The sequence below is a fragment of the Molossus molossus genome, unplaced genomic scaffold, assembly GCF_014108415.1.
Source record: "Molossus molossus isolate mMolMol1 unplaced genomic scaffold, mMolMol1.p scaffold_m16_p_19, whole genome shotgun sequence".
NCBI lineage: Eukaryota > Metazoa > Chordata > Mammalia > Chiroptera > Molossidae > Molossus > Molossus molossus.
The window spans coordinates 14,262,629-14,277,915 of record NW_023425354.1 but is presented as its reverse complement, the minus strand read 5'-3'; the positions used below and the strand labels follow the sequence as shown (position 1 = coordinate 14,277,915).

General features: G+C 48.1%; 1 protein-coding gene across 2 annotated transcripts; it reads left to right on the top strand.

Moving 5' to 3' along the window:
- The first annotated feature begins 1,036 nt into the window (after positions 1–1,036).
- MYL4 (myosin light chain 4) lies at positions 1,037–14,324 on the top strand. 2 transcript variants are annotated; one of them, XM_036268779.1, is made up of 8 exons: positions 1,037–1,166; positions 1,410–1,572; positions 4,864–4,891; positions 10,454–10,603; positions 12,331–12,504; positions 12,989–13,066; positions 13,602–13,646; positions 14,153–14,324. In XM_036268779.1, the coding sequence occupies exons 2-7, from the start codon at positions 1,444–1,446 to the stop codon at positions 13,628–13,630; spliced, it is 588 nt and encodes a 195-aa protein (XP_036124672.1). In that variant the 5' UTR covers positions 1,037–1,166; positions 1,410–1,443; the 3' UTR covers positions 13,631–13,646; positions 14,153–14,324. The 2 variants fall into 2 exon arrangements, with proteins under 2 accessions (XP_036124672.1, XP_036124673.1); XM_036268780.1 differs by lacking the exons at positions 1,037–1,166; positions 1,410–1,572 and adding an exon at positions 2,361–2,413.
- The last annotated feature ends 963 nt before the right edge of the window (positions 14,325–15,287 follow it).

The following is a 15,287-nucleotide window of genomic DNA, read 5'->3' as shown; positions in this document are numbered from 1 at the left end:
CTTTCTGATGAACACACAACATATGCCCATAATTGGATTATACTATGGAGCGTTCAACGTAAGCTTTAGAATCAGACACTCCTGGCTTCTAATGCAGCTCATTAGCTGAGTAATCTTGCTAGTTGTTACCACTTTTAGTCTCAATTTCCCCATGTGTAATAAGGGAGCAATAATAATATCTGCTTTATAGGATTACGATGAAGATTTAATGAGATTTTATATGAACAGCACTTAATAGTGTCTGGTACACAGTAAGCGCTACACACACACATCTCAGGGGCACAGAATAAGTTAGAGGTATAGTAAAAATGAGACCTCCGACCTGAAACCTCGCAGGTTTGGCTCTGTGGTTAGAGTGTTGACCCACAGACCGAAGGGTCCGAGGTTCAATTCTTGGTCAAGGGCATGTACCTGGGTTGCAGGTTCAATCCCTGGCCTTGGTTGGGGTCATGTGGGAGGCAACCGATCCATGTGTCTCTCTCTCTCATCGATGTTTCTTTCTCTCCCTCTTTCCCTCCCTTCCACTCTATCTAAAAAAAAATCATTGGAAAAATATCCTCCAGTGAGGATTAACAAAATAAATAAGTAAGTAAATAAATAAATAAATAAAACATACATACATACATACATAAATACAACCTGAGTTTTCTGACCTCCAGTCTCATCAACTTTCAGCCACACCTCTCTGCCTCTCATCCTGTTTCCCTGGGCACATGTTAAGTGCTCAATACTTGTTGAACGAATGAATGAATAAGGTTGGTAGGGGTGGACCTAAGGATCTGAGGTCTGTGGAGTTCCTAGGATGCCTGCTCTGGAAGATGGAGGGTTCACCCTGCGGGTTGGGAGGGGCTGGGACAGTGTGCACTGGCCGTACCAGCTGTTGCTGCAGGGCTCTGGGCCTGAGAGTTGAGCCTCAGGACAGAGCTGAGGCCCCAGAGTGGCTCTCAGCTTAAAGGATCTTGACTTAAAAGGAATGTGCAGTGGGCTGCCTCTGCTCAGGAGGGGCTAAAAAAAGCCTGACCCTCCCCTGGGCTTTGTGTGAGGGTTATCAACTGCTCAAGGCAGCTCATCTCTCTGGCTGGATGCTGGCATTTTTGAGAGGGCCTGTTTTCCCAGCCCCTCTGGGTTTGCACCCATTGGCAGGAAGGGGTCAGCCTGTTCCAGAGGTAGAGGCAGTGAGGGGTGTGAGGTGTGGGGAGAAGGAGGGGGGCTGGTAGCACCAAACCTGGTGACAATACACAGTTGTCAGCTGTCCCCTGCTGGTGTTTCTTCCTTTTATAGTCAGTAGCAGCTGCTCCTGCTCTCACCCAGCCCCTCTGTGGGGGCTCCTGCCCAGGATAAAAGGGGAGGGAGGCGGCCCAGTCTCCTGTCCCATTGCCGAGGCACTGCATCTCTTGATTCCTTCCTAGGCACCACCTCCACCGAAGATCCCAACAAGGCAACATGCCTCCGAAGAAGCCTGAGCCTAAGAAAGAAGCGGCCAAGGCAGCCCCAGCCCCTGCCCCAGCCCCTGCCCCTGCCCCAGCTCCTGAGCCTCCCAAGGAGCCTGCCTTTGACCCCAAGAGTGTAAAGGTGAGTGAGCCTCGGCCACTGGGATAGGGGTGGGATGACATTCAGGATCTTATTTGCCCGAAGCTTAAAGATCTACTTCAAGGAGGCTGGACTGGGGTGAGGCTGTGGTGTCCATGCCCCAGATCACAGTCCTGGGCGAGCAGGTGTTGGGGCTGGTGAAGGGCGTTTCTGGTTGTCAGCCTTGCCCCTTGAGAGCAGGTTTCTGCTCTGTCTGAGGAAGCGCTGCTCTGCCACCCTGATTTGCCCAGCAGAGTTGGGAATGGCAGGGAGGTACAACCATTCAAACTTTTTAAAGGCATTTTGGGGGCCACCATAATGAAGTAAAAACTGACCCTTTCCTCAGAGGTGGTCTGATTTCTTTCTTTCTTTCTTTCTTTCTTTCTTTCTTTCTTTCTTTCTTCCTTTCTTCCTTTCTTCCTTTCTTCCTTTCTTCCTTTCTTCCTTTCTTCCTTTCTTCCTTTCTTTCTCCCCACCCGAGGACATTTTTCCATTTTTTTTTGTTCAGATAGAGTGGGAGGGAGAGAGAGAGAGAGAAACATCGACGTGAAAGGGATACATCGAGTGGTTGCCACCCGCACGACCCAACCAGGGCCGGGGACAAATTGCAACCGAGGCATGTGCCCTTAGTGGGAACCAAACCCGGGTCTCTCTGGACCGCAGGCCGACGCTCTAACTGCTGAGCCAAACCGGCCAGGGCGGTGGTCTGATTTCTATAGGAGAAAAGACGCATAATGATAACTGCCAGTGGAACTGGCAGTCAGTGATGTCAGTAGTGAGGAGAAGGTTTCACTCCCAAAGACTCTTGCAGTGGGTGGGCATGAGCAGCGAGGCTCTAGATAAGGTGAGAAAAGCCTGGTTTCCTCTTCTTTTCCCTACCCAGGTGGGCCTCTCCTTCTGTGGCCTCAGCCTGGGCTCCTGTCTGGCGTATGCAGAGCATTGGCCCATCCCAGCTGAGACCCTCTCTCCAACCTGGCGAGTCTGCTGGGCTTGGTTTCCTCTGCTGTCCTAGCCCTACTCCCTCTCTGCCCTGCCCTGCTCCCCTGACCCTGGAAGGTTCCTCTTTCTGGAGTTGGTGTAGGCCCTACTGCTGACTCAGTCATTTCAGGCCTCCCAGCTCTCTGTCCCAGCTGCGGAAGGAATGGAACTGGGAGGGGATGGGCCTAGGAAGGAACAGGTCAGAGGCCTCTGGAGAGCGAAGCAGTTTCAAGCCTTGGCACCAGAATGTAAGAGGGCAAGTGGCCACTGGTATGAAGAGCTATTAATAGCAGGTTGGGCGTGGTGGGTCCCTGGGAATATCAGCATGAGGTCAGGGCTGGGGGTGGCGAGGAGTCAGAGCAAAATAAGAGCTCAGGAGAAGGTTCTGTGACAAGCAGGTTTGAAACTATAACCCTGGGCTTTCACTGGATGACCTTCACTGGCCCTCTCAGGATTCCCCCTAGCTCCCACAGTCCCAGAGACCCTGCGATTATGCCAAGGACTCTGGGATTGACCTGTGGTAATGCCTCCAAGGGGTAGGAGTTAAACAGAGCTGGCTTGACCAGGAGTTGGAGGCAGTTGCCCCATCCCTGAACTTGGTTATGGCACACTCTGGGGAAACCGAGGCATAGTGTAAGATCTTAAAAATATCTGCAGGTATTGTAGGTCAAGCATCAGTCCCTCTATTGGCAGAGCCTGGCAAGAAAAGCTATCTCGCGGCAAGACGCTTTATTTCTGATTTGTTCTGATAATACACCACTCCTGCAGGGTACTCACTGCCAGGCCCGGTCCCTGGTGTCTGGCAACAGCTGCCTGGTGGTATCAGATGAATGCTTCCCCTCGGCCTGTCACTTCCCTCCATCCACCCAGCTCTCCTGCTTTCCCCTGGTTTCAGTCCTCTTTTCCATGTCTGGATCTTCCACTCCTGCAGGTTTATAAAGTTTCTTTAAAGCAGGAAAAAAAGTAGGAGTCTTTCATGAAGGCTATTTTGTCTATTATTTGTACTTCTCAGTTCCTTTGCTTAGCAGATTCTTTGCTCAAAGAAAGAGCAAAAGTAACAACTCCAAAGTGTGTGGTTCTGATCATATATTCTAATGCTATGTCTTTCTACTAATTTTTCTTACAGGTATGCTCTTGAAACTTAAAGAATTGCAAAGTAAGGCAAACTGTACCTTTTTCTCAGAGAGTTCATGCAAAACATCCTTTAGCCCATTTAGGGGGTTCCTTTAACTTCCTGACCCCCCATCTTTGGCAGAGTCCCTTCCTGTTCCCAGCCAGTTCCCTTCCCAACTCAGTGTAACCCCTCTTCTGCTCTCCCAGCTCACTTCAGCCACCTGCTGACCTCATTAACAGAGGTCAGCCTGGGGTGGGCACAGCACAGCTCAAATTAGGACTTAGGAATGGTGGTAAATAAAGAAAGTGCTCCAGGATTGGTTACCTCCACTGGTTACAGCGGAGAAGGCATTTTAGCAGGGTGGTGGTGGTACATAAGAACAATGAAGAAACATACAAGATCCCAAATGGAAATGATGACTCATGCTTAGTCACAGTCATTCTTTTCAGAGCCTCCTACCTTCCTCTTCTGCACTCAGATTTAAATTATTATGCATTGGGAAGGGGGATCCAAAGTTTATTCCTTTGCTCAACAAATATTTTTTTTGAGTGCCTACTCCATGCCAGGAATTTCCATGAACAATAACAAATATTCCTGCCCTGCAGGAACCCTGGCTTCATGGAGCCAGGATACACACACAGGCATGACTGGAAAACAGTTACAAAGTATCGAGGGTCCACCCAAACTACTCTTGCTGTCCCAGAGTGCCTAAGAGGGAGTGTGCTAAGGAGAGGCTGGATGGAATGGGTGAGGGAAGGTTTCATTGAACGAGGTGACTTAAAGTCAACACAAGGTAGAAAAGAGAGGCCAAGAATGAGGAGTGGGGGACACCCAAAAGGAGACGAAGTGTGGCTTGTGGAGCAGGGAGAGTCTGAAGGAATGAAAGTGAGGACAAGGAATGTACACTTGACCCAAAGGTATTATAATAGGAAGTGAGTGTGGGTTCTGGAGTTATCCAGGGTATTTCACTTGGGGGAGTCATCACTTAACAAATAGTATTGGGAAAGATTTGGAGGCTGAATTATTTTATACCCTGTCAGTTGTGTCTCATTCGTCAGGAGCCTGGTGTTTTACTCTTACCCCGTAGTCTCCTTCCCTCCTCGCCAGGGCTGTTGGAGGTGACCTGACTGTGGTGGAAGCCAATTCTGCTTCCCTTTGGAAGTCTTTGGCAGTCTCATCCCTCTGTGTTTCTCTCCCCACAGATAGACTTCACTGCTGACCAGATTGAAGGTGAGTGTAACACCCCACCACTCCACCACACCCTCTCTTTTTTATTTTCTGCTCTTTATTTTTCAAGCTGAAGTTTTGTGGAGTTTTTTTTGGTATGTGCCCCTAGCGGGAACCGAATCCCGGACTCTCTGGTTCAAAGGCCAACGCTCCAACCGCTGAGCCAAACTGGCTAGGGCCTACCACACCCTCTCTGTTGTACTTCCTGGAGGAGGAGTAGGAGGAGGAGGAGAAGGAGGAAGGGGAGGAGGAGGAGGAGAAGGAGGACAGGGAGGAGGAGGAGGAGGAGAAGGAGAGGGAAGAGGAGGAGGAGTTGTCATCATCATAATAGTAATCATCATCATCGTATGGCAAACTTATATTTGCTATAGATTTACTATTTGCTCACTTTTGCCTACTACATGTTATTACTTAAGCATGCATTAGCTCATTTAATTCTCACAACAACCCTGTGAGGTAGGAACTATTACCACCCCATTTTACAGGTGACAAAACTGAGGCACAGAGAAGTTGGGTGGCTTGCCCAGTCTCACACAGGCAGTAGGTGGTGTAGCCTAGATTCAAACTCAGGCAGTCTGATTCCAGACCTGAGTTCTCAGCTGCTCTGCCAGACCACCTGGAACATAATAGATGCCCAGCAAAAATGCCTCTTATTCCCTCCACTCCTCCAAGTCTACTTTTCAACATATTTAGAAGCCCTCATTTCTGTTCCTGTTCATGGGAAGCCCTCCTTCAGATTACCAGCTTCCTCTTCTCTCCTCCTGAAGTCTGCCAGGATGGTCACTCAATAATGGTGGCAGGGCCAACAGTGACTTGGAGACGCCCTAGTCCACGCTTCTCCATCTTTGATGAAAGCAATTTATTTTTCTCAGTGTTATATAAAGTGTTATTTAGTGTAGCTTCAAGACAAGCTTAAGATCTCCATTCACCCTTCAACTTGATGGTTGTCCCTTAACCCATCTTCTGGTGTTTTAAGAATTAAATGTTTAATAATATGTATCTACTTCACAGCTGGGGCTCACTGTCATTGCAACTTATCTCCATTTCCCCACCAAATGCCCTTCAGGCATAAAATCATAGGATTTGAAAAGGACCTTGAAGGTTCACCTGATCCAACCCCTTGATTTTAAGCACATACTATATTTTAAAAATTAAACTAATATATGCACATGGTAAAAAAAATTATATACCACTTAAATGTAAATAATGAAAAATAAAAATATTTGTCCTTACTTTCCTTTCATGCTCATTCTCTGAGAAAAATATATAGTGATATACCAGTATGTACGTATGTATAAAGCTTACACAAATCAAATCACATGATACATACTGTTCCATATCTTTTATTTAATATGTACTTGGATTTAATAATATATAATACATTATTTAATAATATATTTAGATATATATTTTATAGCTAACACAATCAGTTCTACTTTTTAATTTGTTTAAGCAATTATATAGATTCTCACTCATGCACATCCTTTTTTTAAAAATCCTGACCCGAGGATATTTTTTCATTGATTATCTAGATAGAGTGGAAGGCAGTGAGGGAGAGAGAGAGAGCAACATTGATGTGAGACAGACACATCGATTGGTTGCCTTCTGCACAACCCTGACCAGGGCCTGGGATCGAACCTGCAACCCAGGTACATGCTCTTGACCTGGAATTGAACCTGTGACCCTTTGGTCCACAGGCCAATGCTCTAACCACTGAGCAAAATTGGCCAGGGCATTCATGTCCCTTTTAATTTAATCAGGCCTATGTTGAGAGACCTCTAGGTTGTTTTCAGTTGGGGAATATCAACTTGCTTTCTCCAGGGACCTTCCTAGCAGTGGGTCAAAGGATATGTGCATTTTAAACTGTAATTGTTACTGCCTAATGCCCTTTTTGCCTACGGATAGGGCATGACAGCTGGCAGATGCATTTTGAAACTAGTGAATTGACTCTGACTCTGTTTTTGCAATACCCTGTGGACACTTGCTTCCAGTCAGTAGTTTGGGGTGCTGTAAAATTCTTAAGATGAATATTAATGCATTTTAGTTAAATGTATACTTTTGTGTATATCCAACTCAGGAGGACTAGAAAATCAAGTAATGATAAGAATATTTCATTTTTCAAATAGGAATCATGGTCAAAGCCAACTGGACAGCCAGTTGCTTCTTTTCTCCATGAAGATTTTCAGGGCTGGGGCCCTAACTCTGACTTTAAAGATATTCTTCCTTGCCCTGGCCAGTTTGGCTCAGCGGTTAGAGCGTCGGCCTGCGGTTCGGAGAGACCCGGGTTCGGTTCCCGCTAAGGGCACGTACTTCGGTTGCAGTTTGTCCCTGGCCCTGGTTGGTCATGTGGGTGGCAGCCACTCGATGTGTCCCTTCACATCGATGTTTCTCTCTCTCTCTCCCTTCCTCTCTCTCCCGCCCACTCTATCTGTACAAAAAATGGAAAAATATCCTCGGGTGAGGATAAAAAAAAAAAAAAAAAAAAGATATTCTTCCTTATGTTGGGTCAGAATTGTTTCTGCTTTAATTACCCCTGCTATCTCTTTATTTGCTTATTGATGAAGCTGAAGATGGTTTTCTCATGCTGGAAAGAACATTATTTGAAATTAGGAGACTTTGGTATTAGCCCAAATTCTGCCACTATGACCATGAAACTTTGAGCAAGACATTTTCTAAACCATAATTTTCTTATCTTCAGAGTAAGGTGCTTTTTGACTCAGAAATTCTGTGACTCTGTTCAGCTTCCTCTAGATACCCGCCATCTATTTGAAGATAGTTATCAAATCTCTTTGTAGCTTTATATTCTCCAAGTGATATGGCCCAAATTTCTTTTATTTTTTTTATATGTTTTTATTGATTTTTTAGAGAGAGAGAGGAAGGGAGAGAGAGATAGAAACATCAATGTGAGAGATACATCGATCTGCCTCCTGCATGACCCCCACTGGGGATCAAGCCCACAACCTGGGCATGTGCCCTGAACGGGAATCAAACCAGGACCTCTCATTCCATGGGACAATGCTCAATCCACTGAGCCACACTGGCCAGGCATGTTTTGTTTTGTTTTTTCTCCTGGAAACTAGCTTTTAATCCTTGACCTCCTTCTCTGGCCCCTCTCCAGATTTCCATGTCCTTCTAGAAAAGGGTTACCATTGCTCATTGCTCCAGAAAACAGCTGACTACTACAGATTATTGAGAAAAGATTTCTTTTGAGCCCATTAGTATCACCTCTCAGACACCTGATGATCACCCTGGCTTTGTTTTTTTCTGGTAGCAATCCTAAACTCCAGTGTTCGGTTTTTATGTGTGTACCAGGTTTCCCAGCAGGCTGGAGCATTAGCAGGTACTGCAGGTCTTCTCCTTCTCCTTCTTCCTCACTATTTCCTTGGTTTCCTTAATAGCTGGTCAGAAGTCACATCTGTATTGGTCTAACATGAGGATAATAATACCTATCGCATTAGGTTTTTATAAAAATTAATGAGGTAAACCATGCAAAATTATTAGCTCAAATCATAGGTTGCTCGTATTCTTTTCCTCCTTATGTTCCATTCTCCTATTAGGTATCATTCTATTCTTCTTTTATGAGGATACTCCTTCTTTCATTAACTCTGACTTCACTCTTTTGAATGAATCAGGATAAGATAGAAAAGTCTGAGTTCAGATTCAATGAACAAATATGCATTTATTGAGCACTGAATTTGTGCCAGAGGCAAGCTAATTGCTTCAGAAGTAAAAAAAAAAAAAAAAAAAATTAAACCGTCTAACAAAGCTGTGAGATCGATGTTATTTCCTTATCACTGCGGGAAAACCAAGGTTTATTGAGGTTAAGTGACTTGGCCAAGGTCACGTAGTTAAGTGGTAAAATTGGGATTAAATTCAGTAAAATAATACTAATAGCATTGTTTGAGAATTTACTATGTACATCGTGTTAAGATTTTTTTTTTATCCTCACCCAAGGACACTTTCCCATTTTTTGTTCAGATAGAGTGGGAGGGAGAGAGAGGAAAAGAGAGAGAGAGAGAGAGAAACATCGACGTGAAAGGGACACATCGAGTGGCTGCCACCCGCATGACCAACCAGGGCCAGGGACAAACTGCAACCGAGGTACGCGCCCCTAGTGGGAACCGAACCTGGGTCTCTCTGGACTGCAGGCTGACGCTCTAACCGCTGAGCCAAACCTGCCAGGGCTGTGTTAAGATTTTTTACATAAATTATTGTGTTTAATTTGGACATAATTAAAAAACCCTGTGAGATAGGTGCCATCTATAGAAGAGGATTTATAGAGGTTAAATATTTACTTATCCAAAGTCACACAGCTAGTAAGCTATGGAAATGGGATTTGAACTCAATTATTCAGTAATGTGACAGACATGCGGTTTTACATCTGTTAAACTCATCCGAAGCCTAATGAAGAGTTGCAAGTAGAAGTTTTGGGGAACCTGCTTTGATGTGTGGAATGATTTGTAAATAATCCATATGCAGCCTCTAAGTAAATAATTGTTTCTAAAGTACTTAGAGAGGATTAAACATGGCTTTTCTCCTAAGCTGTTGACACATTCTTCTTTGCTTTATATAGTTAATCTGTTTAGTAAACCATTTCTTGGCAGATAGCATAAGGTAACTTCAATGCCATTCCCAGTCCAAATCATCCCCAGTAATAAACTGCGTGAACCAAATTAGTGAGGAATTAAAGTTCTTTGCGAGTGCCTTAATTCAGCCTTGCCCCCTGAACACCTGCCCTGGTCCCTTCAGGGAGTATAGTCCATGTAGGTCTAAGCTGGTTTGAGAACCAGGAAATACGGTAGTGACCACCATTTGTAACCCCTCCCGGCACCCAGCAACCCACTCAGGTGGACATTGTATCCCCACTCAGAGCGAAGAAAAGGAGGGCCTTCCTAGGTCAGTAGTTTGCCCAAGGCCACCGGCTGGTCAGCGGCAGAGCTGGGTGGTTTGACCGTTTCCACCATGTCACCTTGTCTGGCCTGCGAGTCCCCTTTCACCCTGGAACAGGATATTAATTAACTGACTTTTTAACAGGTCGTATCACTTTGTAGATTGCTTCCACATACGCTAGCTACTTCCTTTGACACTCCCAGTAACTGAGAGTGGTGGCCCGATGGGTGGCGCTGTTGCTCCCCGGGGTGCGCAAGAAAACAGAATAGCAGGCTTTATCTTGCAAAACTGTGCAAAGCCAAAAGAGAAGCCGAGAATCCCGACTCCTGAAGTGCTGTTTTCACCTCCCTGCCATTTTCAATAGTCAGGATTCTCACCTAGACCAGGGAAGGATGGGTGGGTGAGAGACATTCACTATGTGACAACCAACTGATAGCAGAGATCCTGGGCCCAGCATTAGAACAAGCCACGGAGGCACTAGGCTGCCTCTTTAATTGTCAGAAAACAAGGTGGGTGTGGCGCCAGGAAGAGCCTGGGAGGGAAATATTGAAATATTTTATAAGCCATATTGACCTGCTCTTCAGCCCCGGTGGATGGAGACTGATCAGTCCCCAGCCATCGGCGGGGAGGGTGGGGGGCGGGGGTGGGGGTTGCAGCTGCGTCTTCTCTCTGCAGAGTTCAAAGAGGCTTTTTCGCTGTTTGATCGGACCCCGACTGGAGACATGAAGATCACCTACGGGCAGTGTGGGGACGTGCTGCGGGCGCTGGGCCAGAACCCCACCAACGCCGAGGTGCTGCGCGTCCTGGGCAAGCCCAAGCCTGAAGGTCAGCCTCTGGGGCTCTCGCCCAGATCTGCCTCCTGGCGGCCGCTCTCTCCCTCTCCCCCTTCAGCCCTTTACGACCAGCCTCCCCTCCCCAAGTTACATGCCTCTTATGTGGACAGTCTATCCCAAAGCACTTAGCTGACCCTTGAAGAATGTGACCTGGGTTTGCTCCTGGAGGGTAGGAGCGACATTCTATCTTCCTCTGACACGCAAGGGTGCCAGGGACACTGGGGCAGGGAGGCTTGGTGGGAATCTGATAACTAACCACCCGCCCCCATTCCCCACCCAGGAGCCCTTAGTCCATGTGTCACAGCATTGAGATATCCTGTGACCCTTGTGAGTTTTGTCACAAACAATTTGTTTCTGATAATGGTTAAAGCACCAAGGATTGCAATGACTCATAATTTTAGAGCAGATTCAAGATAAGCTCTAGAATGATGCCTCTTGCACTCATTTGCACTCGACCAATGGGAGTTTAGAAAGTGGTGCAAGGAGTGTGCTGGTGAATGCCATCCCTCATGTGAGGCAGTAAATTTAACGGCTGCCTGTTAACCCAGGTCCTACTCCTCAGAAGTGTGGGCACCAGGTGGGGCCAGGCAGACCTGGGCAGGAGCACCCCACCTAGAGTGAGCCATCTCTGGAGGCTTCCTGAGCCTCATATTGGTCCCCTCCCCCCTCCTTGTTCTGACCCCTTCCCCTCCTCCTCTAGCGGGTGAAGACACCAGGCGGGGTGAAGGATGTGGCAGGAAAGGGCCAGAGGACCAGGAGCTTGCTCCTGTCAGCAGGGCTTCTTGCAGGTCAAAAGATACCTGGGCACTTCCATTTCAGAGGGGTTTCTGTGTTGTTATAAAAGAAACAATTGCCAACATTTGTGGTATTTAGAAATGGCTAACATCTACTAAATTGAAGCTTTTCACACACTACGATATGAGAGAAGTGTGCTAGTTACAAGAGAATTGCAGGTTATAAAAATGATTGATTCAGAGTAGCTCCAGGCAGTGTGGTCTAGTAATGAGACCCAAATGCTGAGTTATGCAGTTTTTAAAATTTTTTATCCTCACCCAAGGACATTTTTGAATTTATCTTGAGATAGAGTTGGAGGGAGAGAGAGAGAGAAAAACATTGATGTGAGAGATGCATCGAGTGGTTGTCACCCACACGACCCCAACCAGGGCCAGGGACAAACTGCAAGGTACGTGCCCTTAGCGGGAACCGAACCAGGGCCTCTCTGGTCCACGGGCCGATGCTCTAACCGCTGAACCAAACTGGCCAGGGCGAGCTATGCAATTTTTTTTTGCAATCTTAGCAGTTTACCTCTGTGACCATTGTCTATCACATGTCCAAAGTCTAAGTTGTGAATGTGAGGGCTGGGCCGTGTGGTCCCTTGGGTCCCTCAGGTTCGGTTGCTGCCACCTTCAGCCCCCAGCCTGGCTGACCACTTGGGGTTCAGTCTGGGTGGAGTCTGGTTCCTTTTTGCTTCCACCCCAGTTCTTTCACTGAGAAGAGTACCCCAGAGCCAGCCTCCTGCCTTGCTCCCGTGGGCTCTGTGCCCCACAGGATCACCAACCGGGTGCCCCTTCCCCCCTGAAGTGGCTGTAACTACACCCTGGGTGCTGCCAGGGATGGGTCCTAGAGCAGCAGGGCTGGAGTAAGGCCCCCTGCTGACCCTCTGCTCCTCTTGTGATTCTGCTCCTGTCACTTCTCTTTCCGTCCCCATGCTTCCTGAAGAGATGAATGCCAAGATGCTGGACTTTGAGACGTTCCTACCCATCCTGCAGCACATCTCCCGTAACAAGGAGCAGGGCACCTACGAGGACTTCGTGGAGGGGCTGCGTGTGTTCGACAAGGAGAGCAACGGCACAGTCATGGGCGCTGAGCTTCGCCATGTCCTTGCCACCCTGGGTGCGCCAGCTGGGAAGAGGCAGAATGAAGGGGCTCAATGAAGCGGTGGGAGGTGCCCGGGTGGCAGATTTGGGGAGTCTCTGCTTCCTGAGGATCATATCCTGATTCAGCCGTCTCCCTGGGCTTTGCAGGAACAACCTGCCCCAGCTGGGCTTGGGAGAACAGGGGAGCAGGTTGGCAGCTCAGGGGTGACTGCTGAGGCCTGAGAGTTGGGACGAAGGGTTCCTGTCCTTGTCTTTGTCTTGGTCACTGGGGCCCTGGTCTGCTCACCCAGTGAGAGCTGCAAGGCACAGAGAGAGGCCTCAGGGCCTACCAAGGGCCTTCAGACCCTGTGGCTCCACTCTCCAGGGCCTTTGGGGAAGGCTTTGGTATGACCACTTCCTAGATCAGGGAGTCCTAGGCCTTCAGACTTGAGAGGCTGTTTGGGTTTTTCCTGCCCCTCCTTTGCCATCTGCAATTAAGAGCCCACTGACTCTCACTCCAGGAGAGAAGATGACTGAGGCGGAAGTGGAGCAGCTGTTAGCTGGGCAAGAGGATGCCAATGGCTGCATCAATTACGAAGGTACCAGGTCATGCCTCACTTCCCTGGGTACCCAGGAATGGGAGGGCAGGCAGAGTGTGAGCCAGGCAGGCCTGCAGAGTAGAACAGATCCAGGAGCTAGAAAACATGGCCACCAGATGGGCTTTGGTGGTGTTCTTTTCCACACTGGTTTAATGGAAGAAGCATGGAATTTGGAGATAGCTCTGTGATATATGAATTACGTAACTTTGATTGAGTCACCTTCTCTGAGCCTCAGTTTTCTCTCCTGAGAAATGGGGTGATGTAGGCGCCTTTTTCAAGATTGCGGGGATTAGTGGAGGTGATGTATCTTATTTCACCTATGTCAAGTGTTGGCACAGAGTGGACACAGGGCAGAGGTTCTTTTCTCTTCCACTTTCTCCCAGAAACCCCCAAATAAGAGAAAGAATCAGTCTGGAGAAGGGTGGGAGGGTTTGAAGTCAGGCAATATAGGGAAGGAGGAAGAGGTTTAAGGGGCCGAGAGGGCAATAAAGAGCTGAAAGGGCCAAGCGCAGTGGCTGATTTTTGTCTTTCCCAGCATTTGTCAAGCACATCATGTCTGGGTGAAGCAGGCCCCTCCAGGGTGAGTACAGCCTCTCCATCCTGGCCCTTCCTGGGGCCACAGAGCTCTTCTGCCCCAGCCCTGACCCCCGAAAAGGAAACTACAGGGGATGATGACTGGACAGCAGCCAAGCCCCTCTCATCATTTCCTCCCCACTCCCTCTGCTCCTGTCTCCTCCCTTCATTCCCTTCCTGCCCAGCCTCCTGCCCTCCCTGGTCTTTGCGCCCTGTCTTGACCCTCATCAGTCACATCCTCCTGCCTCCCCAGGGTCTCTCAAGGCCAGGCCATTCTCTCCCTCAGGCTGGGGCTTCTCGTACAGGTTCCTGGGGATGAGAAAGCCAGATCCCATGTGGGAGAGAGTGTCCTTGTCCTGTGCTCTTGACCCTGTTCCTCAGTCCCTCCCCTGTGTTCCCTTGGGCTTGGTGCCGTCCTGATAGGAATGTGGGGTCTGTGATGGGGGGGGGGATCTGTGATGGGGGCTGGGTATGGAGGGAGAGGTGCCCTTTCCATTTAGCACTTTCTTTCAGGCGCCTAGTCCTTGGACCTAGCCTGTCCAGTGTGAGTCAGTGAGAGGCCCAGAGTGACTGAGCTGGAGTAGGCGTCCTGGACTTAACACTGCCCTACAGCCCGAGGACCTCATGGGCCCATAGCCCTCCCTGCAAATAAACAGCTCCAGCAAGGCTGGGCTGCGTTCCCTGATCCCCACCAGTCTCTGAGTTGTTTTTCAAAATTAATTAATTTAGTTGGTGTGTGTGTGTGTGTGTGTGTGTGTGTGTGAGAGAGAGAGAGAGAGAGAGAGAGAGAGAGAGAGAGAGAAATGTAGAGCCTGAGGCTTCATGTGTATTCCTTAGAGAAATGAGTAGTATCTGGGAGCTAGGAGACAGGGGCTCCCGATGGATCTAGAAATATGAGGATCAGACCCATGAGCAGAGAGCTCTGGAAGGGTCTTCAGTTTGAGGAGTTGTAATAGGAGGACTTCCATGCCTTCCAAGGCTCACTCTCCACCTTGTCTCACCTCCAGGTGGTAACCACCATTCTGCTTTCTTCCCTATGAACTTGACTGCTCTAGATACCTCATGTAAATGGGATCAGACGGTATTTGTTTTTGTGTGACTGGCTTATTTCATGTCACTTAAGGTCCTCAAGGTTCATCTATGTTTTAGCATGTGTCAGAATTTCCTTCTTTTTAAGGCTGAGTAATATTCCATTGTATGATTACCATGTTTCGTTTATGCTCCTTGTTTCTTGATGTGACCCTTTAGGTACAAAGCCCCTGGTAGCTAAACAAGCCCTGTGTGTTCTGGCCATCTCCCTGACTCCCTGCTCAAACGCTAGGCTCCATACCCAGGATTCCAGCTCAGGGCCCCGGAAAGGGTCGGGGTCAAAGGGAGCACAGACCTCAGGCTGGGATGGCAGGGAAGTGGGGAGAGGCAAGTGGGGAAAGGAGAGAGAAAAGAAAACCAGAAACTGGAGAAAAGGAGAAAGATGGTGTAATGAAGTAAAAGACACACTTACACATGAGCAGAAACACTTGTGTTGGAGCTCAGCGGCCCCGTCACCCCTATATAGGGCCCCCTAGACCCCCAAAGTGGATTGGATACTTCTTCTCATGGCCTTTCTGCTGCCCTAACTGTCAAGGCATTCAGCTGCAGAACTTTGTGG